Genomic DNA, 26,814 nt, shown 5'->3' with positions numbered 1-26,814 from the left:
TGAAATGTCAATGTCAAGAAGTAGGTTACAAACAGCCTGAAGTGCCAGTGAAGATCTGCGACCTAGCGAGATGATAGACTCATGGTCAATATTGGGGAGTCCAAGGAAGATACCAGATGCTAAGTTAAGAAGGCGGAAGGTCAGGACCTAGCAAAGGTTTGTAAGGTAAAGTCCCCTGCTGCAAGCACTGAGTCATGACTGCTATTTAGGGCTTGTACATATAATCTTGTTATTTGTATAGCGCCAATTTTTAATTGATTTATTATTACTCCCCACCAAGCTGGGTACTCATTTTACCAAACTCGAAAGGATGGAAGGCTGCATCCTTGAGTCGGCTACCTGAACCATGCAGGGATTGAATTCGCAACCTTCAGGTCATGAGTGATAGCTTAACACTCTACACCACATGAGATTTGTAACCAGGATCAATTGTGGTGTGGAGAGCCTTAAGTACTGAAATAAGCTGCGTGTGGTGATGTCAAGAACAGAAAGACATTAAAATGTATCTCAACCCCAATAATAACCCCACAATGAGCTCATTAATCTTCCTTTTCTTGTAGTCTGCTCAGTAATTCACTGGCTGAAGCAGCAGTTTATGCCTCAGAGCTGTTCTTCCTACTGGAAAGCAGGAACTATCAATCATAGTCAGCCATTCTGGAGGCTATGGAGAACTTTATCTGGTCCCCCGACACAGTGCAATTTACTACTTCTCCATTATCCATATCTTTGCATAGAGTTAAGAAAAGAAATGTTCTTAATTTACATTCAGAAGCTGAAAACCCTACTAGATTCATTATATGACATCTGGAAGCGATCAGGACAGGTAAGCAAACATTTGAAACAAGGATTATATCAGAAAGTTTCAGAACTTTGATTTAATAATGGAAAAGCTTTAATCTCCTCTGCCACATGTCACAGCACCTCTAATGTCTGGAGGGAGAACTACACCCCTTTATACATAAGGGCGCCCACCCACTGGCGATTTTTTTCCCTGCGAAATTCGCAGCATTTTTTTCTCTGCAGTGGTCTATGGGACTTGTAATGTTAAAATCGCGATCGCGCAAAATCGCAATTTACCGCGAAATCGCGATTTTGCGCGATCGCGATTTTAACATTACAAGTCCCATAGACCACTGCAGAGAAAAAAATGCTGCGAATTTCGCAGGGAAAAAAATCGCCAGTGGGTGGGCGCCCTTATAGCATACATCTACATCGATGCTAATATGTAAATAATCTGCTGCTTCTTCTTTAAGTCGGTGATTAAACAGGTCTTATCTGTTTCTGACATGTTTGGTACACTGCTAAGCCTAATTTCCATTAAAATATTTCTTGTTGCGGCCATTCAGCGGCAAAGCGACATATCTATTATTTAGTAATTACCTCTGAATAAAGTGTTTTGAGTTGAGATTAGTAATCATGCGGCTTACCAATTTCTCGCCATCCCTAAAGGCGCCATCTATCTTTTATCTGACAGTGGTATTTTTCTGCTCACACACCGCATTTAATATGGGAATCATAATATTAATTAACGGCTGGCTGTATCCGCCGTGAGACCGCGGCATTAAAGGATGTATTTGTCTGTTACGAGGGCGATGGTTCTCAAAGTCTGTAGGGTTTTTTTGCCTCTTTTTACAAATGTTACTGATTGGGAGACTTCTGTACGCTGATTAACCGCTGTATGATTGTAGAGCGGGACGCGTGGCTCCCATCGCTGTGGTATATACAGGTTGAGGCACATCATTCTCTATGCAATCAGCAATGATGGTACGAGCAGCAGGAATGTTCCCCTCATCAATCTACTGTACATATAACAGTGTGCAACTACGCAAACACTTAGCTTTATTAGGGTGGTTTCACATCAGTGTCGGGGGTTCCGGTTTCCTGCTCCGTTCGGAAAATGGAAACCTCCTGACCAAATTGCTCCGTCTTGTGACGGGACTGAACAGCACCGAACGGACCCCAATGACTATAATAGCGTCTGCTCGGTTTCCGCTTAGTTGCCTGGACTTTTGAAAACACGTTAGCCCCGTAGAATAAAGCTGCGGGTTTGGGGAATGTCACAGCTCCGTGCTATCAGCTACCAGAGGTTACTGACAGTCTGAAGCTGTCACCGCGAGCCGCAGTGTACGGTCTCTGGTCACATGATCGTTGTTACTTAATGGGTAACAGTAATCACGTGAAAGTTTCAAAAGTTTTAAAAGTTTAACTTTCATCTCCCCTCACAGATCCGATCCGTGAGGGGAGATGAAACTAGTTGCCTAAGGCCTCCGGTGATATATCCTGATGGAATCTTCCTACACAGACCTTTGACAGCTTCTGCGTATGCAAGGCACAGGCAAAATGATGGCGCAGAAGCTGGGGAGGGGCGGGAAATTTAAAATCTCCTTGCTCCCACCTACCAAAAGTAGCTGAAAGCCTGGATCCAATCCATGAGGGAAGATGAAACTACTTGCATAAGGCCTCAGGCCGGCAAAATGGCGGACGCGTACGCAGAAGTCGGGGGGGGGGGGGGGGGGCTGGGAAATTCAAAATCTCCTTGCTCCCGGCTACCAAAGTAAGTGGTCTCTGGTCACATGATTACCGTGTCCAGTTAGTAGATTGGGGCTACAATGGGTATGTTTCTGATAACAAGACAAAAGGGGGTATCCATTTTGGGGTGCAAGTCTCCATGCATATGTGTGCTGTACAAAAAAAAAGTTTTTCAAAATGATACAATCGCCAAAAAAATGAACATCGCATTTTTTTTTCCTTCTGTTTTGCTTAGATTCATTCAAAAACAGTCGGGTCAAAATACACAGTACACCCATTGATCAATTTGTTAAGGGGTCTAATTTTCAAAATAGGATCATTTTGGGGGGTTCTGAACCAAGTCAGGGAAGGTTTTGGAAAGTTTCACCCCACCCCAAATCCAACTATGCAAGTACCACTACACATTATTATGGATCTGCTTTAAATTTACAATATTTCAGTATTTGCAGATGGATTTATTCTATGCCATTGGAATGGATGAGTAATACAATGAATGACATACAAGATGAGGCTGGAGCTGTGTAGGGTTCACACTAGCAGAGGACGAATAATTAAATCACGCTAATTGCTGTACAGGTCACGCACTTTAAAGGGGTTCTCCACCTCGAAGAGCCGTTCCCAGAGACCCCACAGGCTGTGAAGACCTCATCAGCTAAGAGTCAATTCAATCATAGTAGCCATTTTTCTTAGATATGAAAGAAAAGACTGATTGATTATGGGAACGCATTAATGTTTTATCTGCATTTGTCTTATACACAAGCCCAGTGAGTCCGTGACCGACCCGAGAAATAATAATAGCCACCAAGTGAGGCTTTACCGCTGCAAAGTTTTCAAGAAAGGTGCGGTGATCCAAAACTTGCAGCAAACAGTAAAGAAAAGATTGACATCTCCAGGAACAGCGGCCAGAAATGAAGAATTTACTACCAACATATTTCTCACATAAAGACATTTTAAAGGTTCTTCATCCATTACTGAGCTGACGGCGATATCAGAAGAGTGTCCGCAACGAGTCGTGGGATTTATGGGCACAACTGTGATAGGTTCTCAGGTCTTGTTTACTGTGAACTATGAGAACCTTAGGAGGTTTAGCTAACGGACGTGACAGGAAGCGAATATTATAATGGGTTGGTAACCAAGAGGGTGAGGACTCAGTATACACTCAATGTCAGGGAGGAACCGAACACCTTGAACTTGTTGGAATGGAAGGAAACTCTGTGTGATTGTAACGTTGGCATAAGTAAGTGATATCAGACCAAAAGGACCATTTATGGGGAAAACAGACCCCTTGTAGGGAGGCTCTGGTACCCTGTGGTACAGCCTCTAGCTTGGATACAAGATGTGATACAGGCAGGCATGGTGGTTCTAGTACTCTGTTGTACCGCGTCTAGCTTGGATACAAGATGTGGTACGGGCAGGCATGGAGGCTCTAGTAGTCTACTGGGCCGCCTCTAGCTTGAATACAAGATGTTATCCAGGCGGGCGTGGAGGCTTTAGTATCCTGTTGGGTCGCCTCTAGCTTGGATACAAAATGTGATACAGGTGAGCATGGAGGCATACAGGTTCTGTATACTGCAGCATAGCGGTCCACATTTGCTATAACTGAGCCTCTAGATTGTGCAAACTTGTAGGCTGTTGAAGATGGCGTCCTAGATGGTCCCATACATGGTCTATTGGTGATAAATCTGGTACCCCACAGCAAGGGCAGGATTGAGGTGCTCACCCCTAAATCTCCAGACACGAACATGACCATCATCAGTGCCCAAAATTAACCAGGATTTGTCGCTGAAGACAACCCAGTTCTCCTCTGTAGCAGTCCAGGTTTGCCATTCACCACACCACTGCAAACGGAGGTGATGGTGACTGATGCACTCTAATGTTCCTACACGCTATCTGTACTCTATTTGTGATGCACTCTAATGTTCCTACACTCTCTATGTCTGCACTGTATTACTGATGCACTTTATTGCTAGTACACTATATCTGCACTCTATTAATGCTGCACTCTAATGCTTCTACACTGTATTAATGCTGCACTCTACGCTCCTGTACATTCTTTATCTGCACTCTATGAATGATGTACACTAAGGCTCCTACACATTCTATATCTGCACTCTATGAATGATGTACACTAAGGCTCCTACACATTCTATATCTGCACTCTATGAATGATGTACACTAAGGCTCCTACACTCTATTACTGATGCACTCTATACTCCTACAGATTCTATAACTGTACTCCATCACTGATGCACTTAATTGCTCCTAGACTCTTTACTGTATGTCTGCCCTCTATTACAGATGCACTCTATTGCTCCCACACTCTTTATCTGTACCCTATTACTGAAGCACTCTATTGCTCCTATATTCTACCTATACTTTACTTGTGATGCACTCTATTGCTCCTACACTCTCTATATTTGCACTCTATTATTGTTGCTCTTTAATGCTCCTACACTCTCTAGATCTTCTCTCTTATCATTAATGCACTGTACTGAGCCTGCACTCTATGCAGGCACTCTACTACTGGTGCACTCTACAGCTCCTACACCCTCTATATTTGCACTCTACTACTGGTGCACTCTACAGCTTCCACACCCTCTATATTTGCACTCTATTATTGTTGCACTCTACAGCTCCTACACTCTCTATATTTGCACTCTATTATTGTTGCACTCTACAGCTCCCACACTCTCTATATTTGCACTCTATTATTGTTGCACTCTACAGCTCCTACACTCTCTTTATTTGCACTCTATTATTGTTGCACTCTACAGCTCCTACACTCTCTATATGTGCACTCTATTATTGTTGCACTCTACAGCTCCTACACTCTCTATATTTGCACTCTACAGCTCCCACACTCTCTATATTTGCACTCTATAGTTGTTGCACTCTACAGCTCCCACACTCTCTATATTTGCACTCTATTATTGTTGCACTCTACAGCCCCTACACTCTCTATATTTGCACTCTATTATTGTTGCTCTTTAATGCTCCTACACTCTCTATATTTGCACTCTATTATTGTTGCACTCTACAGCTCCTACACCCTCTATATTTGCACTCTATTATTGTTGCACTCTACAGCTCCTACACTCTCTATATTTGCACTCTATTATTGTTGCACTCTACAGCTCCTACACTCTCTATATTTGCACTCTATTATTGTTGCACTCTACAGCTCCTACACTCTCTATATTTGCACTCTATTATTGTTGCACTCTACAGCTCCTACACTCTCTATATTTGCACTCTATTATTGTTGCACTCTACAGCTCCCACATTCTCTATATTTGCACTCTATTATTGTTGCACTGTACAGCTCCTACACCCTCTATATTTGCACTCTATTATTGTTGCACTCTACGGCTCCTACACCCTCTATATTTGCACTCTATTATTGTTGCACTCTACAGCTCCTACACTCTCTATATTTGCACTCTATTATTGTTGCACTCTACAGCTCCTACACTCTCTATATTTGCACTCTATTATTGTTGCACTCTACAGCTCCTACACTCTCTATATTTGCACTCTATTATTGTTGCACTCTACAGCTCCTACAATCTCTATATTTGCACTCTATTATTGTTGCACTCTACAGCTCCTACACTCTCTATATTTGCACTCTATTATTGTTGCACTCTACAGCTCCTACACTCTCTATATTTGCACTCTATTATTGTTGCACTCTACAGCTCCCACATTCTCTATATTTGCACTCTATTATTGTTGCACTCTACAGCTCCCACACTCTCTATATTTGCACTCTATTATTGTTGCACTCTACAGCTCCCACACCCTCTATATTTGCACTCTATTATTGTTGCACTCTACAGCTCCCACACTCTCTATATTTGCACTCTATTATTGTTGCACTCTACAGCTCCCACACTCTCTACATTTGCACTCTATTATTGTTGCACTCTACAGCTCCTACACTCTCTAGATTTGCACTCTATTATTGTTGCACTCTACAGCTCCCACACTCTCTATATTTGCACTCTATTATTGTTGCACTCTACAGCTCCTACACTCTCTATATTTACACTCTCTATATTTGCACTCTATTATTGTTGCACTCTACGGCTCCTACACTCTCTATATTTGCACTCTATCATTGTTGCACTCTACAGCTCCTACACTCTCTATATTTGCACTCTATTATTGTTGCACTCTACAGCTTCTACACTCTCTATATTTGCACTCTATTATTGTTGCACTCTACAGCTCCTACACTCTCGATATTTGCACTCTATTATTGTTGCACTCTACAGCTCCCATACTCTCTATATTTGCACTCTATTATTGTTGCACTCTACAGCTCCTACACTCTCGATATTTGCACTCTATTATTGTTGCACTCTACAGCTCCCACACCCTCTATATTTGCACTCTATTATTGTTGCACTCTGCAGCTCCTACACTCTCTATATTTGCACTCTATTATTGTTGCACTCTACAGCTCCTACACTCTCTATATTTGCACTCTATTATTGTTGCACTCTACAGCTCCTACACCCTCTATATTTGCACTCTATTATTGTTGCACTCTACAGCTCCTACACTCTCTATATTTGCACTCTATTATTGTTGCACTCTACAGCTCCTACATCCTCTATATTTGCACTCTATTATTGTTGCACTCTACAGCTCCTACACTCTCTATATTTGCACTCTATTATTGTTGCACTCTACAGCTCCCACACTCTCTATATTTGCACTCTATTATTGTTGCACTCTACAGCTCCTACACTCTCTACATTTGCACTCTATTATTGTTGCACTCTACAGCTCCTACACTCTCTATATTTGCACTCTATTATTGTTGCACTCTACAGCTCCCACACTCTCTATATTTGCACTCTATTATTGTTGCACTCTACAGCTCCTACACTCTCTATATTTGCACTCTATTATTGTTGCACTCTACAGCTCCTACACTCTCTATATTTGCACTCTATTATTGTTGCACTCAACAGCTCCTACACTCTCTATATTTGCACTCTATTATTGTTGCACTCTACAGCTCCCACACTCTCTATATTTGCACTCTATTATTGTTGCACTCTACAGCTCCCACACTCTCTATATTTGCACTCTATTATTATTGCACTCTACAGCTCCCACACTCTCTATATTTGCACTCTATTATTGTTGCACTCTACAGCTCCCACACTCTCTATATTTGCACTCTATTATTGTTGCACTCTACAGCTCCCACACTCTCTATATTTGCACTCTATTATTGTTGCACTCTAAAGCTCCTACACTCTCTATATTTGCACTCTATTATTGTTGCACTCTACAGCTCCTACACCCTCTATATTTGCACTCTATTATTGTTGCACTCTACAGCTCCTACACTCTCTATATTTGCACTCTATTATTGTTGCACTCTACAGCTCCTACACTCTCTATATTTGCACTCTATTATTGTTGCACTCTACAGCTCCTACACTCTCTATATTTGCACTCTATTATTGTTGCACTCTACAGCTCCTACACCCTCTATATTTGCACTCTATTATTGTTGCACTCTACAGCTCCTACACTCTCTATACTTGCACTCTATTATTGTTGCACTCTACAGCTCCTACACTCTCTATATTTGCACTCTATTATTGTTGCACTCTACAGCTCCTACTCTCTATATTTGCACTCTATTATTGTTGCACTCTACAGCTCCTACTCTCTATATTTGCACTCTATTATTGTTGCACTCTACAGCTCCCACACTCTCTATATTTGCACTCTATTATTGTTGCACTCTACAGCTCCTACACTCTATATTTGCACTCTATTATTGTTGCACTCTACAGCTCCTACACTCTCTATATTTGCACTCTATTATTGTTGCACTCTACAGCCCCTACACTCTCTATGCATACACTGCATCACCACTGAACTCTCTATGCTTGATTAATAATTACCTCTATTGCACTGCCACTCATTAAGGGCCCTTTTACACGTAGCAAGAAATCATTTGCCTGCGTGAACAAACAAACGATGACACAATTTGCTCGGGCGGTCAGTTTAAACACAAAGATACATTGTTTATTTTTGAGCAGGATCGTTCCGTCATTCAGTTTGCTGCACCAGTGAATGAGAAGGACGGAACGATCAGCGCTGAAACCGAACGATTAGCGAACGAGCCAACAATGATTGTTATGCTTGCATAAAATGACCGATAAGCAAACAAATTATCGTTTAGTCGTTGGCCGTGTTTACACTGAATGCTGATTGTCCAAATCTGACCGATCCAGCGATTTGTGGAACGTAGATTTGTGGGCACAGCTTCCTCTTGATTTCATCTATGTAATTTAGCTGCAAACATACAAAGTGTCCTAGAAGGATTCTCAGGATATATTCAGCCAAGGTACAACAACGACAGATGCCGCAGTAATACCGACACATACCGGCCTGGCAGAAGGAGACGCACCGTTGGCATCCCTTGGGTCTGGGGGGACATGCTCACCACAGGCTTCCTTCTGGACTCAACTCTTGAAACCCAACAAGGTAGAGAAGGTTAAACTCTCATCTGAGAGCTGTGTACTCGGAGAAGAGCCTGACATACTGATCCCGCAGCACATTCTCCTCTGACACATGCAGGACTGGGAAGTAATTACACTGTTAATTGATACAAATGGTGTATAAAAACCTAATCAGAGGCTGGTAATGATGAAGGAGAGGAAGAGTCTCCGAGGAGCTGTCCATGGTGCCAACCCAAGCAGAAAACCTTCTTCTGTCTGAAGCAATGTTCAACATCTACAATGTACACGGGACCTGTCTGGGAAAGAAGAGACCGACGGGGACTTGTATTCACCACCCATCTGCTCTGCCAGTTGTTTACACGGAGTTCTTGCTTACTGTGATACTAAACAGACATTAATTAATCGAAGATAAGTAAGTTTCTTAAATGGTAACTCATAATTTGTCTTGAAAGTGCACCTAATTTTCAGAATAGACTGCTATGTGTACATGAGGAATAACACTATATGTGCTCATCATATGACCTATATACTGCATTTACTACTAGTGTTCCACTCTGCAGGCTTCATCTCTAATTCTCAGTCTTCCCTGAGCTGGTGGGTGTAGTCTGCTGCTGTGAAGACTCCATAAACTGCACATATAGGGAGCAAGATCCCTTCTTTGTCTCCCTGAGCTGGTGGGTGTAGTCTGCTGTGATATCTCAATATACTGAACCCATAGAAAAGCAGGATCTCTTCTTCTTTATCTCTGAGCTGGTGGTGAAAACTACTTTTGCTATGCTGTCTCCATACACTGCATATATAAGACATCTCTCTCTCTCTGTGCTAGTGAGTGTAGACTACTGCTATGATGTTTCCATACACTAGAAACATAAGGGAGCAGGATCTCCTCTTCTCTGTCTCTGAAGCTGTGGAAGTAGACTGCTGCTATGATGTCTTCATACAGTGCCCACATAGGGGAGCATGATGTCTTCCCTATCCATGAGCTGGTGGGCGTAAACTAACTGTTATGTCTCCATACACTGCATGAACAGCATGATCTCTTCTTCTGCATCTCTCTCTCTGCATCACATCCTCATAAGTAACAGCATGATGCAGGACATTATACAGCTGTACTGAGCAGTGTAGATGTGATTTTAGTAGCTTTAAAACAATAAACACCTACTGTTAGCTGCAGCAATATCTTTCTGTGTGTGTTTCTGCTCCTATTTCCCCTCTCCTCTTCATACACTTCTATGGGCAGCATGAGACAAAAACCACCTCACTTATTGTAAACCCCTGGCCTACGGTGAGAAAACTTAGATACATATTTGGTTGTACAAAGCATCAGTCTCTTCATCTAATTAATTCAATGGAAGAAAAATGACAGTGTGGACCAAGTAACAACCTCCAGACAAAAGGGAAAAAGACACCAGAACAATCTGCCATCAAGACATCCCCTCAATATATGTGTAGGGGCTGAACAAAGGGGAGCTCCAAATGTTCACCAGGGGGCTATGTAGTTATCAGATGTGACAGAAACGCAACCACACTGATACTTGACCCCCACCCCGAATGTCAGTGTGTCATTATCCTGTACCCCAACTGTCAGTGTGTCAGTGTCTGATGACATATGGAACCACTTCCCTGTACGAGGAGACTACCAATAGCCAAGGGGACCAGCATGCCAGCTGCATAGATCACTAACAATGGAGGAGACCACCGCCCGGAATGAAGAGACCACAGATAACAAATGAGATCACTGCTCCAGCCAAAGAGACCAGCATCCAACCCAAAGAGACCACAAACAGATAAGGAGCCTAGCACGCCAGCCAAAGACACCATGAATAGCCAATGAGACCGATGCTCCCGATGAAGTAACCATTAACAGCTAGGAAGACTAGAGCTCAAGCCGAAAACACCATGAATAGCCAATGAGACCGATGCTCCCGATGAAGAAACCATTAACAGCTAGGAAGACTAGAGCTCCAGCCGAAAACACCATGAATAGTCAAGGAGACCAGCGCCCTGCCCAAACACACTAATAATAGCCGAGGAAACCAGCGCTCCAACCGAGGAAACCAGCACCGAGGCTGAAGGGGTAACCAATTAGACCACTGTACCAGCCTTAGAGACCAGCACCCAGCCAAAAACAGAGCAGCACCCCAGCAGCAGACAGTGCAGACTAGGGAGGAATAGTCTGCAGACACTGGTTCTGACAATCTCCCACCTGATGCCATTTCTCTTGACAGGGCGAATGTTTTATTCATCAGCGCTGCTGCCTGATCACATGTTGTCCCCAGCTGATAAGCGTTGCCTCAGGCTTACATGTAAACACAAAGCATGGAGCTCCCTGTATGATTTTGCAGAAAGCGTTTCATCGGTAGACGGGTTTGTTGGGCTTTACGGCTCTGAGAAGGCAGAACATGTCATGGAGCACTTTGTAGATCATCGCCTGACAACTGCATTATTGTCCTGAGCACATAGGCGGTGTGCGACATCAGCCTAACGAGCGGCTCCAGACATGACATATATTTACAGCAAGGGCTCAGTACATATCCCTAAGATATACGGTATACACATGATACTCGGCACCGCTGTCACTCCTAGCACAGATGCTATATTCTCACTGCAGTGTGAGGAGCTTACTCTTGTGCTTACTGCTACCCCTTGCTGAGTAAAGCACTATTACCAAAGAGGAGTGGGGGAAGGGAGGTGACAACTCATCTGGGCCCATTTCTGGAAACTGGTTGTCACTTTTAAATCCAGAAAAAATATGTTTTCCAAGACCTTTATGTTGATGAACTATTTTTAGGATAGATCATCACTATTAGATGGGTTGGGTCTTACTCCCAGAACCTCTTGCAATTAGCTGCTTGATGGAGCAAAGGCACTCAGGCAAGTGCTACGACTTCTTCATTGTATACCAGGAACAGCACTGTACATTTATAGTGGCTGTGCCTGGTATTGCATCCATTCATTTTAATTGAACTGTGCTGCAGAAGGGCTATGTGATGGATGAACGAGATATCACAAGCCTGGATAGGAGCACATGGATTTAAACAATGAATGGCCCCTTTATTAGCAACTCTGTATGGAAATTGGACCCATGACTCCAAAATGCAGCATAAAATCATGTAAAATGATTTTCGTGGATCAGTTTCAGTTTGAATCCACATTAGATGGAGAAGATCCACCACCTTGAGCGATTACCAATGAGGCCTGGTCATCGGTGCCAGTCTAGCTGGGGTCAGCCTCTTGGGGTTTTCTCGTGAAGCGGTGTGAAGAGTATGCTGAGAATGGTGGGATCAAGGAAAACATCCAGGAAAGGGAGATCCTATGAATGGAAACAACTTATTCCCAAAAGGGGTGAGAGGAGGATGTCAGGAATCATTGTGACCAACAGGGGCTGCACAGTCAAGAGCAGCCGGATACAAAGCTGGTGCTCCATCTAACATGTCTAAATACACATCTTGCGGTTCCTTAGCACGGTTGGGCTATAACAGCAGACAACCAGTTCCAGCATCATTGCTAAGAAAAGCAAAGAGGTGAAATTCCAATGGGCAAAAGTGTGAAAATTGTATTACCGTGCAGTGGAAACATCACTAGGTCACATGTATCCAGATCTCTGTTGCACCGTGCCGATGTGAGGTTCAGAATTTGCAAGCAGCATGAATCAACAAGTCCTTCAGGTGGTCAGAACATGTCAGCACTAGAGATGAGCGAACGTGCTGGTTTAGGACAATTACTCGATCGAGCATCGCTTTTTTCGAGTAACTGCCTACTCGGGCGAAAAAATTCGGAGGGCGCCGGGGGTGGCGGGGTGGAGCTCTCTCTCTCCCCCCCCCCCCACCACTCCCCATCCCAACCCCCCGCTCGCCCCCGGCGCCCCCCAAATCTTTTCGCCCGATTAGGCAGTTACTCGAAAAAAGCGATGCTCGATCGAGTAATTGCTCTAAACGAGCACGTCCGCTCATCTCTAGTCAGCACCTCCATCTATTCTGTTGCAACCACAAGAAGCTTTCTGTCCGCAGGGGCCGATATTCCTGCCGAACCATTTCTTCAACTAGTGGAATCCATGTTGTAACAAATTGCTGCAGTTCTGAAGGCCAGATGAGGTTGTTCTAGATGGGGGTCTCTATTAAAGTGGACATTCAGTGTATTTTTTACGCTATTTTTGTTTGCAAACTTTTTGCAAAAATAAAGCTAAAACACTTGCACAACCATATCAGTAAGACATAATAGTATAATACACTTCATCAGTCTGTAATATTTTGTATCACGCATCTTATATATTTATATGGATACAGCGCTGGTGGCATCTCTAGTTACTGTAAAGAGACGGCAATCTCGTTCTTGTGAATAAGGCCGCTGTATTTTATATCAAAGGGCCACTTGTAAGGCATCTGGAGATTACCCGCCACTTAAGGTCATGTAGATAAGAAATAGGAAGTTCTCAGCAAGTGCCTACGAAAAAAACTCAGTAGAAAGGGAGAGGGGTGGATAGAGACCAAATAAGCCTTAGAAAGGGCTGTGAAGAGTGAATGAACTGTGGAGGTGCTGCCAACTAGGAGAACCCACCAAGGTTGGCACGGCAGATGTGTGAAGAGCTATAGAAAGAAAAGACTGGTGGATAGGCGCAACTCTCCAAAAAGATGGTGGGATGATAGGATGTATTATCCAACTTCTCTTTTATTAAGTGTATTAAAAAACAAGCATAGGATACGCGTCTCGGGGAGAACTCCTTCTTCAGTTAACCTTGGTGGGACATCACTTCTGGGACTAAGGAGTAAGGGGACCTAAAAGTGCTGGTGGTACCAGTGATGGAGCTGAAGACACCAGCACTTTCGGCTTACAGTATAAAAGTGTAACAAATGGACCATTGCAAAAAATTTAGATACGAAGCACATATATCAACACAATAGAAAACAAAACTAGGGACTCATCATTAGGTGACTGGATGATGATGATGATAATGATGATAAAACTGACATTGGAGACTGGATTAGATGGTATAGAACACAAATAACAACCAGAGAAATCCTATCTCTAACACAAGCTCTTCCCATGTCTTTCCATAATCTCTCCCTGATACTGACCCTAACACCAGACACCACTGTCCCTATGTAGCTCTCAGTTATCCCTATTGCAGGTGACCCTATCTAAAATAGTATCCCTGAAAATATGAAGGCACTAAGGCCCAGACAAACAAGGTGAATAATGAGGCAAGGTTAGGCAGATACAAACAGGAAAGGAGATGACTAAAACGACAGGCTAGGAAACAAGACTAAGCAACCATACAAACAAGACCAAACTAAACTAGAGCAAGGCACTCAAACGACACAATACGGGATTAAATGCACATTGTTACCGCTACCACCTTCAACCACACTGTAGAAGTCAGGGCTACTTAAAAGACAGGCTAACCAATAAATAACTCCTCCCTAAATGAGGTTGGCTAAGAAAGGAGATGAGCTAACCTACTCCAAAGAAATGGATCAGCTGTGTAAACAGTTACATAACAACTGCTCCAACAACAGATTAAAAAGCAGAAGATAACGATCCAGGAGGAGAATTCATCATGGCCGTAACAAAATCAATGCAAAGTAGCACTTACCCGAAAGTCAATGCCAACGGTGGAGATGAAGCTACCAGCCAGGAAAGCCCCATCCTTAAATCTGACGAGCAGGCATGTCTTCCCCACTCCTGAATCTCCCACTAGCATCACCTGGAAAGAAAAGGATGGCATTATAAGACACCTTATTGTGACTTTAGATTATTACTATTACTATGTGCACAGATACAAGTAGTCTGTCAGAGGCTGTCAGAACTAAGAGGGGCCCAAGCTCAGCAAAGATTCACAAAGATGGTATCAGCTGACATGCCTTACTGAAAGTGCCCATTCCAACTGATCTCTGAATCCAGTCTAAAACTGAACATTAAGGGACGTTTTACACGGCAGCGCTCATCGCTCATTGAATGGCGGTGGAGCGGGCCAGAGATTGCTCCGGCCGGCCGCCTCCATTCACAGTAAACAGGCAGTCATTTATAGATGAACGACTGCCTGTTTACACGAGCCGATCGTTGTTTGATTTCTTTTGCCTGCTGAAACTAAACGATGAAGATAAGTGAATGAATTATAGTTGGTCATTCAGGCGATGGCAGCGCTTACACTGAGCAAATCATTTAGACTCCTGTGATCCAGCGACTATCTGCAAAATAATCACTCCATGTAAAAGGGCCTTTACGACCAGGTTTCCCCACAGATTACAGCCATTCGCTGGGGTCCCATCAGGAGGACACTGTCTTATCATTCTATTGTCAAGGTAACCTTCTAGGAAGCATATTGTAAAAGCGGAAAGACCCTTTAAATGCAATTAAAACGAACACCAACACAAGATGAACTTTCTGTCAATCCATTTCTTACACCTTAGGTCGGACTCACACGGCCATAGGCGGAATACACTGCAGGCCTCCCACAGCAGATTCCAGCTGTGAGCCCAGCCGTGACCCTGCGTATGACCGCGCCATCGCTTAGCGATGGCATGGATACCCACAGCCCATACGCAATGGGCTCTATGGTCACAAATTCCACGGTAAACTAGAATATGCTGCGTTCTATTTTCCGCGAACGGATTACGAATTGCGTGGAACTCGTAATCCAATGCATTTGATTGAGCCACGTAACACCGCGGATTAATTACTTGCGGAATCTGCAATTGCTATCCGGTCCTGTGAGTCCGGCCTAACTCTATCTTTTTGAAAAAAACAAAAATGGAGATATTAGACTGTGCTCACACATTGTGGTTTTTGCAGAGATCTTCACAGGGATAATAGCTTCTTAAAATGCCTAAGGAGCAGAGACAGTCCCAAAGATGTGACAATCTTTGGAATGAACTGGAACGTTGGGTCAGGAAATATGAACGGTGTCCATCATCTTTGAGAGAACTCACCAGACATTTGCAGGATGAATGGAGGGAAATACCGGCTGAAGTGTATCAGACGTTAGTAGAAATATGGCACAGACAATATCCTGTCATTAGGACCAAAGGAGCCCCACTAAGTAGTGACATCTGGAAATAAATACTACTTTTGGCAGGATAGTGTACATTGAACCCAAGAATAACACAGTATACACTAAGCTCCTCAGCTCCCTCTAGTGATGGCTTTTGTCAGTTAGAACCGTGTCTCGTCTCTGCAGGGGATTTGGAGCTCTGTATCAGAAAATCAGAGTACTATACACTATGAAGATATATGAAGAAACTAATCAAACAAACAAAGTGATGATGAACTGCAGAGATTTACTTTACACTTCTGGAAGGTCATTGCAACCTTAAGAAGATCAGAGCTGAGTAACTCGGCCGAGCTCTGGTACCATCAGTGGTTAACCACAAAATAAACCCGTCTCTTGGCATTTAAGTGTAAACCACACAGAAAAAGCTAATTCCATCACCGTGTGAGAAGCCTGATATTTTTTTACCACATGCAAATGAATCATAGCAGAACAGGCGTCTCATACACGATTCTTATGGGATCTGCCTCAGCAAACTCAACGTTATTATGTTTTAGTCAAGGATCATTAGAAATAACCATTTGTAAGCAAAAGCACTGCGGGCGGAGGGAACTCGCGACTGTTTAATTCTAAGATGCCTGACCGAAACATTTTTAATGCTAAGAAATGGTTTTCTAAAACCCCATTTAAAAAGCACCTCTTAGTAGGCTCATGCTGGCCAAAGCACAAGCGGCACGAAATCTAGAGGGAGGTGTGCTTCTCTGTTGTTAAAGGGAACCTGTCATCAGACTTTGGGACCATAAGGGGCCACCGCAGTGCTATCGATCATATTTAACACACCCCAAATATGTGTTTGTATGAAACAAAAGAATGCCTGCCCTTGCAAAAACTTACATATATACTGTTGTGCCATGAATGCAAATTGTCATGCCTTGAGTCACAGAGGTGGGCCACCAGACCCTGAGTCACGGAGGTGGGCCACGAGACCCTGAGTCATGGAGGTGGGCCACCAGACCCTGAGTCACAGAGGTGGGCCACCAGACCCTGAGTCATGGAGGTGGGCCACCAGACCCTGAGTCACGGAGGTGGGCCACCAGACCCTGAGTCACGGAGGCGGGCCACCAGACCCTGAGTCACGGAGGTGGGCCACCAGACCTTGAGTCACGGAGGTGGGCCACCAGACCCTGAGTCACGGAGGTGGGCCACCAGACCCTGAGTCATGGAGGTGGGCTACCAGACCCTGAGTCACAGAGAAGGGCCACCAGACCCTGAGTCACGGAGGTGGGCCACCAGACCTTGAGTCACGGAGGTGGGCCACCAGACCCTGAGTGACGGAGGTGGGCCACCAGACCCTGAGTCATGGAGGTGGGCCACCAGACCCTGAGTCACAGAGAAGGGCCACCAGACCCTGAGTCACGGAGGTGGGCCACGAGACCCTGAGTCATGGAGGTGGGCCACCAGACCCTGAGTCACGGAGGTGGGCCACCAGACCCTGAGTCATGGAGGTGGGCCACTAGACCCTGAGTCACGGAGGTGGGCCACCAGACCCTAAGTCACGGAGGTGGGCCACCAGACCCTGAGTCACGGAGGTGGGCCACCAGACCCTGAGTCACAGAGGTGGGCCACCAGACCCTGAGTCACAGCCTCATCCCATTATGCACGCCACTTTACTGCATGAACGCCTTTCCCTGCCGCTGACATTAGTGGAATCTGCTAAGACAGCAAAAATGCAGTCCTAAGCTCTAGCTCATGACCTGAAGGTTGTGGGTTCAAACCCTGCATGGCTCAAGTTTGACTCATCCTTCCAAGGTCAGTATAATGAGTACCCAGCTTGGTGGGGGATAATAAATAAATTACTCAAAAGCTCTGCAGAATAAGTCGGCGCTATATAATTAACAAATCGCTGTGAAATCTTGCACTCCTGCTGTGTGGCCCTCTTGCCCCATCGGAAACAGACATGCACAATGAAGTTGAGTTACCTACACCTTGTGGCGCACTGTACATGCGTCCTTAGCCAAGTTTGGCAAAGTATTATGCCCAGTCGCTCACGACGCGGGTATTCCCAGCCCATATGCAATGTTAATTACATATGGGCTGCCGGTTGGACAGCCTATATTGACCTCAATGGAGGACATCCATGTGGAGTCCATGGCACAATAGAGCATGTTGCGATTTTTCTTCCGCTTGCAGAAAATGCAATTCCTATCCGCGAGTGTGAACGATAGAGCGAAAATGCATGCCTTTCAATGAATGCATTTTACCGCAGGTCTCCCGTGCAGATCGCAGAATCTGCAATACAAATCTGCCCGTGTGACCCCAGCCTAAAGGAACATCAAGACAAGATGCTCCAGCGCAGATTCCTAAACTGGAGTGGGGTTGGCGTCATTTTTAGGTAATTTCCAGACATGTCTCCTGGGATACACAAGAACTGATTATTTTCACACATTCCTATATTTGGCCCAATGCGAGGATTGACTCATGACAGCAAATTATGTCCGTGAGTCAGCAAGTGCAGTACATGCCATGCGTACGGCAGACATCATGGCCCCCGGATTGTGATTCTGGTGCCCATTATAGACTGACTGGCGTATTGTTGTGGTTACGTCACTCATACTAATCAGCATTCCTGTCCTCACAAGCTTTCAGTGACATCAGCTAAGTCCCAGTGGCCATGGGCGAATTTGAATTACGGATTCTGCGCGGGGGACCCATGCGGAAGATCCACAGTTCAAGCCAGCCATAGGGAACCATGGGTGTCCGAACTTCAATCTTGACATGCAGATTTGTTTCCTGGATTCCGCATGCGGAAAACAAATTGCAGCATTCTCCATTTTAGTGCGGTTCCCGCACGGACAGCTTCCATTGAAGTCAGGGCTCATGTCCACCGGCGGGTCAGATTCCAGCCACCCTGCGCACCTGTTCGTGTCTGTATTGCGCCAGCGCACATGCACAGAACTTTTTTTTTTAACTCCTGCTTTCCCGCAGAATCCGTGGCCCGTCCCCAATGTCAATTGTGGACGGGATGCGGATTGAACGGATTGGATGCTGCGACCAATCCGTTGCAGCCAAGCTATGCAGAAACGGACATGCGGCGCGGGAAACAAAGATGCCGCGTGTCAATTCTTTTTTCATTTCCGCAGCAGCCTTTCTCCTCTCTATGGTGAGAGATGGCCGAAGCGGAAATGCAGGTGGCGAAGCGGTGCGGTCATTCCGCGAGATTTCCGGAGGCACGGTTGAACCAAGTTATAAGGTTATCTCATATCCACAGAATAGAGGATAACTTTATGATCGGTAGGTGTCTGACCTTTGGGACCCCCACTGATGGACGTCCCGCAGATACGTGGCAGCATCTTTTACTTCAATGACAGTGGCAGAGATTGCTGAAGCACCTGAAATCGCTAATCTCAGGTGCTGTCAGTAAAGTGAACGGCGCCTGCGCGACCTCGAGGACTGACTGGACCCTTGTTCTCCCGATCGGTGGGGCTCCTACACTCGGACCCCCACCAATCATAAAGTTATCTCCTACCCTATGGATAGGGAATAACGTTAAAACTTGGCACAACCCCTGTAACTGCCTCGGAACCTTTCCGTTTGATGGCACTTTAGAACGCTTTGTCCTAACAGGAAGCAAGTGCTACTCGCTACGTTGCGACGAGCTGCCTTGTAGGCAGTGCAGGATGCCTCTGCTACATTCACTGCAATGGAAGTCCAAGCTCTAGGCTACCTCCCGCAGTCCCATGCAATGAATGCAGCAGAGGTCTTGTGATTGGTGGGGGTCCCAGGGAATGGATCCCCTTGATCAGACACATTTCCTAGGTGGTTAGAGCATGAGAGGCAAACTTGGTACCTCCCCTTTAAGCAATAAGTGACGCTTACCTAGTCATATTCTTCAATGCTGTATACTTTGTGGCACCGCTGCATTAGGACAAACTAATCAATTACCCCAGCTTAGCTGCATAGTCTCCAAGGTGGTCCAAAATGCACATCGTATTCCATCAGAGGCTTAAACTGCTGCTCTTCTTCTTCCTCCTCCATGCTTTACACTGCAACTTTTATTGAGCAGATTGATTCAGTGGAAAATCAAGTTCACAAAAAGCTGATTTTCTTTACAGCAGAATCATTATACACTATAAGCAAGTAAACCACAATTAGGAATAAAGGACATTAGGACACCGCAGTGCTCCGACGGAGGTATATGAGCTCCAGAACTGCAGCTTGTGGTTTAGTACATGAGGAGCGGCCGGGTCCCCGCGGCTGGACGCAGAGCTCACATTTACTGGCCAGATGAGTGATTGGTCCATTACAAGTCAGCAGTGAGCAGAATAACATATCAAGCAATTCTCGGAGAAAGCACAGGCGCGGGGTGGGGTGCCTTTAGGAATTTCTGAAGGTTAATAAAATTGGAGTTCGGTTTCTGCTCCCTTTGGTGCGAGGATTTAGAAGAATTTAAAGTGAATCTGACACAGAGAACGCAGGAACTGAGAACTAATACAGCAACGCATAGTCACACATCTGTCCCAAACTCAAGTTTAAAGGCTTGTCCGGATGTGATCTGATTTTTAAAGGGATACTCCGGGGATTTTTTTTCCATTCATTATGTAGCAATTCTCTCAATATATAAGGCTTCCTATACATGGTTAGGAGCAATACTGGACCGTGACAGTCGGCCCGATATCGCGCTCATGCACTTGCGATGTACCGGCAGATGAGGTGTTTTTCTGTAAAAAACAAACGCCTCCCATCACTTGAAGTGAGGTTGCTCCCAGCCATGCCGGAGGATGGGCAAGTGTTTCCCATTGTTTTCGTGGGGAAACTCCGCATGCCAGGCGATGTGTTTTCCTGCCCCATTAAAAACAATGGGCGATGTGTTCCAAGGGAACGTTCTAAAATAGGACATGTGGTGATCATTGTGTATCTGCAGCTGATTTCAGCATTTAAGGCGCTTCCCTCACCTTGAAAAACTTCACGATGCTAGCGCCCCCCCGGCAGCCATTAATGAGCACTGATAGTCAGGTGATGCCACGTCCGTATCACCTGACCGGCGGCACTCCCTAGCAGCTTCTGGGTGATGGGGTACACTGCCAGTGCTGTACTCTTGGTGTTGGCGGCGCAAAATATTCCAAGGTGAGAAGAGCACTGCAGATCCTGAAATCAGCTGGTTTCTAGTCAAAACCTGCACAATGGAGTTAATTTTGTGGCAGTTTTGATGTGGAAATGTGGATTTAGAGGTGGCTTTCAGAGCTCAAACCCAGGACCGTCTGCACTCCAGGAAGCAGCTCTCCCTGCTAAGCTATCCAGGCATCTGGACCACTCCCCTGCTGGACTTGTTCCTGTACTCCTGGTCTAGTTTCCTGTCCTGGCCCCGCCGCTGATGGGGCAAACTAAAAAAGCATGTCCCTTCAACTGCACCAGTACATGATTATAGTGCTTTTCCCCATAGTCTATCTCCTCTCTCCCTGTGATCTACCCTACCTACAAGCTGTAATTGACCTCTGGCATTCCCCAGACTACGTTACAGCCTGCTCCCTTTGTACTGCAATCGATACAAGCTATTACCGACTTCTGGCTTCCTCTGACACCGTTACCTGTCTGCTCCCTGTGTACTGCAAACCGTGATCTACCGTTACTGACCCTTGGCTAATCCTGGCTCCTCTGAGACTCCAAAATACAACCACACCACTTACACAAGCACTTCTGTCACAGTTACTGATGATGATCACATAGCTTCTGTCACACAGTTATAATAGAGGAGAACACAGATCATCTTCCTAACCGTATATTTATGTTTTTTAACTTATTTAGATGAATATAGAAGGAAATGATTATTAAACTCACCCCCAGCAGTCAGAAGGTGCACAACCCATAGCTGATGCATTATGCGATTGGTGTAAAAGCGAGACTAAAAACTTTGAATCTCAAGATGGTATCTAATAATGCATCAAAGTGGTTGCAATACACAGAGGAGACCTCCAGACTATGACAGGCAATCAGGTGAGGGGCGCAGCTATGGAAAAAGGTGTTTTCACTGGAGTGGCCTTTTAAAATCTGGATCCCAATCTATTAAAACAATAAAAGCTGAAGTACTTACCCGTCCTCACCCCAGCGATCTAGCGTTGCACTTCCATGATCCTTTGTTCAGGAACAGTTACCACCTGACCAGTGCAGCCAATGATGTTCTCTTGGCATCACTGCTCAGATGCTGGAAGCCATGATGCCAGGAGAACGACACTTAGCCACTGTAGCCTCTGACTGGCTGTAGCAATCAAGTGGTAGCCATTTCTAAACAAAGACTAGAAGGACTGTGAGGCTGCAGTTCTGTATCACCAAGGGAGATCAGATCTAGTTTATGGGTAACAAAGGCTATGAACACCTGTGCAATGAGTTTTTTTTATTGTCTACTTGCTTCCTAATTATTAAATTAAGCAGTTTTTCAATAGTGTTCATTACAAAGTTCCGACCATTCTACTGTTGTAAAGTCTGCGCAACTCCTCTACATAGCTGGCTGTCCCACTACTTCTGACATACAGTAGATCGGACAGCACATTGCACCCATTTCTCTCTATGAGAGTTGGGAGGAAGTATCCAAGTCTTCAGGCAGGGCAGATCACACAGGCTGTACTGTATCAAAGAGGGGAAAACAATAGGCTGGGTTTGAGTGAAGAGGAGAGCACCTAGAGAAAACTCTACAGGGAGTTGGAAGGGAGAATCACACACTCTTCCGTATCAATGTCTCTCAACACAAGGGAAAAGAGATCCCTCATGGGCTATACAATGCTGTGCTCAGGAAGGAAGCTGCGCTGAGCTAGTGATGGCAGCAGCATCATAGAAACACAAATGTCAAATCTATCCTATATTTCCGGAAGGAACACATCTGTATGAGAAGAGTATGAAACTAGGAGCAGGTTAAAAACTGCGCAGCAGCAGGTCTGAAAATGAACGATGGAATGAAAACTGCAGCCTGAAACTTAGTGCAACTCAAAGTAGCCGATAATAAATGTAAAACTCTGTTTTTTCCATGTCAAAGATGTCCATAGTCTTTAAGACACCGGCTCTGAGAGCTCAGTGTAGCATGAGTCAGGCAGCACCAACAGGGGATGATTCAGGCTTGTTACGGCTGTGCTATCCTTATTCCTGAATATGGAGGAGATTTAACAAGTCAGGAGTCGTGTCAGTCAGTGAGAACCGCGAGTTCATCTCCTTGGAATGTGTCATAAAATACAGTGTCCTAAGGAGCTGCAAATAACACTCATCTCTAGTGCTACTAGGAGCTGCTGTGATGGGTTCTTCGATTTGAACCCAACCAGATCAACATTCTCTTCAAGTACTCAAGTTTCCTTCATATACCCTGACTTCATCCCACATGGCCAAACAACATACATGCAATATGTTACTAAGATTCTTATGAGTGTAACCATCATGTATGTACAGTACAGTAACCCCCACATGGATCTAGATATCCCCTATGTATTTGTTAGCCTAGATCCATGAGGTGGTCGTTCAATTGGGTTGCCACCACTGGTCCAATCTCTGTGATAAGTTCACTCCGTCTGGTAATGATTTAGTCCAGAAAGTCTGTTTAAATTATAAGATGATGTAATACAGTTACCCTAATGGATACAAGATTGCACCTGAACTATCAGGCTGTCCTCTAGGACAGACAACCCAAAAAGGCCTTCTAATACATTTGGCCAATTAATCTGTAGTATCACCTAACCCCCTAGTTTAGTACTGTTGGGAAATTGGAGGAAGTCAAAGAGTTACTCCCATATCACTAGAATATGCCATCACTTTATAATCGGTGAAGATACATCATCTGGGACTCCCACTGATCCGCAGAATGATCCGAGGTTGCGTCACCTACTAAGTCTTACCTGAATTGCTGTGCTGCAGAAGACGACTCTGTGCAGGGAACTGCAACACAACCGCACTCACTTCATTTTTACCCCTCCATGGGCCATCTGCAAAGCTCTGTAAGGGGTTACCCCAATTTATATGTCTGTATTCACACGGTTAAACTTTTATGTGTTTAAGAAATTTAAGAGTGACTTAGCAGTTTTGAAGAGATTGTGAGAGAGCAGATATCAGGAAGAGCAGCCCTATGGAGCCAGTCAATTGAAGTGGCGGAGGACGTCGCCATCATGGAGCGTGATGCAGACCAGGGAGTAGCCACAATCTATCCTGCAAGTGGAGTTACACCGTTGAAAGAGGCCCAGGCAGAAGGGACTGTTCCATACTCCCGTGGGTGGCCAAGAGATGAGGTGGCCACATTGAAGGACCAAGAGAAGCTCAACTGAGCACTATTCTGAGTGCAGCCGAGAGAGACCAAGACGCCTGCATGAAAGTCTATGCAGCGGACGAATAAAAAGGCTTATTCTAGTATTTGTTACAGCAGGTGAAGGCGTAGCTACCGACAATGGGGGAGTGGCTGGACCGCCAGGTCTGAAGATTATGCAGCGTGTGGGAGGACAAGGAATTTCCCACCACGCCATTCCCTGGCAATAGAATGGTGGCCACAAAGGTCTGCACAGCGTGAAGATGGAAGTGGAGTCCTGCTGGACCATCACCACTGTAGGTGACTGAGTGCTCTAGAAGGATACTGGTATCTATCATGAGTACACTCATTACCCAGGTTTTGTTAGGTACAAAATCTTTGGCCGAAGTGAGGGTCTTGAACTTGAATGGACATTTACTGTATACGTGCCTTGCTGCTGCCACGGTAGATTCATTGAACCAGCTGATATGTTATGTCTTATAAAGTGAATAGCAGTTTGAAATTTAGTGAGTGTTTAGTTAATGTCGCTTTAAGAAGAATGTTCTATGCTACGGATACAGAATGTTATTGACAAAACGTTGAAGTACTGAACCTTTTCAAAAAATGATAAAATCTACATAATTTTTGCGGTTTTAGTAAAAGTGTATTTTCATAACAGGAGCTGCTTGTCTCGGTCTGTCACCGCCGCGCCATCACAACATCCACATCAACCTGCTTCAGCTCCACAGTGCAGACATTGTTGTACATCAGTGATCTCCACCTTGCAGCTCTCCTGCTGTTGTGAGAACCAACTCCCAGTATGCCCTAACACATGCTGGGAGCTCTAGTCTAATGTCAGCTAGCCAGACACAGGTTTCACATCACCGTCTATATTATGCACTAGGGTATAAATCTGCTCAAAACACATTTATCTGCTATAGCTGGATAGGATGACCCGCTAAAGCATGTTAAAAGGGTCGATAGCCACATCCCCTTCATTGTGCCCCAAAAAAGGGAACCCCACCAATCCTTAGGACAGACCATCATTATAATATCTGTGCATTACAGATTCACCTCCAAAGGAGAGATTTTGGGACAGCGGTAGAGAACGCAATTGGGTTAAACAGAAACTGCACTTTAAAACAAATAAAAGAAAAAAACTTTTGACATGCCAGAGTGACACTCAAAAGTTTTGATTAGCGGGAGTTCGGGTGCCGAGACCCCTGACGAACACTGAAATGAAGGGGATGCAACGCTCACCCAAGTGATGTGCCCCTGTGGAGGATATATATATATATATATATATAAGGGGAAATGGCTTTTTCACTATCTGAGCCAGCAGAACAGAATGTGCTGGTCACATTCTGACTGCTGGCAGTTCATCAGAATATGCAGCTTGATAGGAATACACGCACATGGCTTCAGGGCACATTTTTATACCCGCACATAACCCTCAGGCGTCGTTTGACGACATGCTGCTCACCCCGCCCCCTCCATCGAACACCCAAGATGTCGCCACATTCCACCTGAAACTATGTGATGTCGGACGTCCATGATGACCAGGTAGACGTTAATTGGTCCACCCAATCCCATCCTTTAATTCCCAATCACGTATTGCTTCCGGCATACCCATAAAGGGCAGTTAACTCATAGTGCTATAAAAGATGCTATACGCCTACTAATAAACAGAGTCCAGGAAGACTTTCTACATTGACGGTCTGTCTCGGTGTGATTTCTTCCATTGTGCGCACAATCTCTGAAAGTGCATCGGGAAGGGTGCAAACATTCCTATTGATTACGCCGTGGACCCAAATAAATCCACGACACCCCGTCAGCCATCATCGTTTCTTGTTGGCCCCTCTTGGCGGCTGAAGATGGACACATAGAGGTCTATAGAATAGCGGATAATATAGGTACAAATGATCAGCCTGTGCACACCATTCTATCCACAGGTGCTACATGAGCCCCACTGACTAATACATATCCGTCATGCATCCATAAACCGCTTCCTAAACTCCGACAACAAGCTTATTCCATTTCTCATGCAGACACATCGCAGGAAAGATGCACTTGACCTCTTTAATTTGCTCTGGTAAATTAATCAATGCACGGCTGCAACTGTGTCTGAAACGGATTGTCTTAAGAATAAATTGTGAGTCCTTCAAGCCAGGGACTCCCATAAAATATGCTTGGATACCCGCTGAAGTGTTTGAAGAGCATACGGCTGAGTCACAAGCTTTTTTTTCCCTAAACCACTTTGCTTCTGTAATATTTTACCGCATCGGATACATGTATGACATTAGTGAATGGGAATTTATGAACTTAATGTGTACACGACGCTCTACTAAGTTAGCTCCAGACCAAAATCCATATCCAGATGCACCACCTAACCGCAAAAAGCTTTCCAGGAATCCAATAGTGATGACCTCTTCACTGCATAGCAGGCACAGCGCCGTACACTTCACAGCGGAAGTGCCTGGTATAGCAGCTCAATCTCATTCACTTGAAAGGGCCTACATGACGAATGAATGCAATGGCACTGGCCTGAGAAG

General features: G+C 44.8%; 1 protein-coding gene across 1 annotated transcript in view; it reads right to left on the bottom strand.

Annotated features, from left to right (window-relative positions):
* RAB26 (RAB26, member RAS oncogene family) overlaps positions 1 to 26,814 on the bottom strand; it is a 252,217-nt gene that overhangs the window by 208,856 nt on the left and 16,547 nt on the right. The window contains exon 2 of the mRNA XM_066576568.1: positions 14,617 to 14,727. Coding sequence (XP_066432665.1) covers positions 14,617 to 14,727 — 111 coding nt within the window. The remainder of the gene's footprint in view (positions 1 to 14,616; positions 14,728 to 26,814) is intronic.

This window comes from Eleutherodactylus coqui, chromosome 8 (assembly GCF_035609145.1).
Source record: "Eleutherodactylus coqui strain aEleCoq1 chromosome 8, aEleCoq1.hap1, whole genome shotgun sequence".
Classification (NCBI taxonomy): Eukaryota; Metazoa; Chordata; class Amphibia; order Anura; family Eleutherodactylidae; genus Eleutherodactylus; species Eleutherodactylus coqui.
Note: the sequence above shows the minus strand (reverse complement) of the source record. Positions and strands in the feature narration are given on the sequence as shown.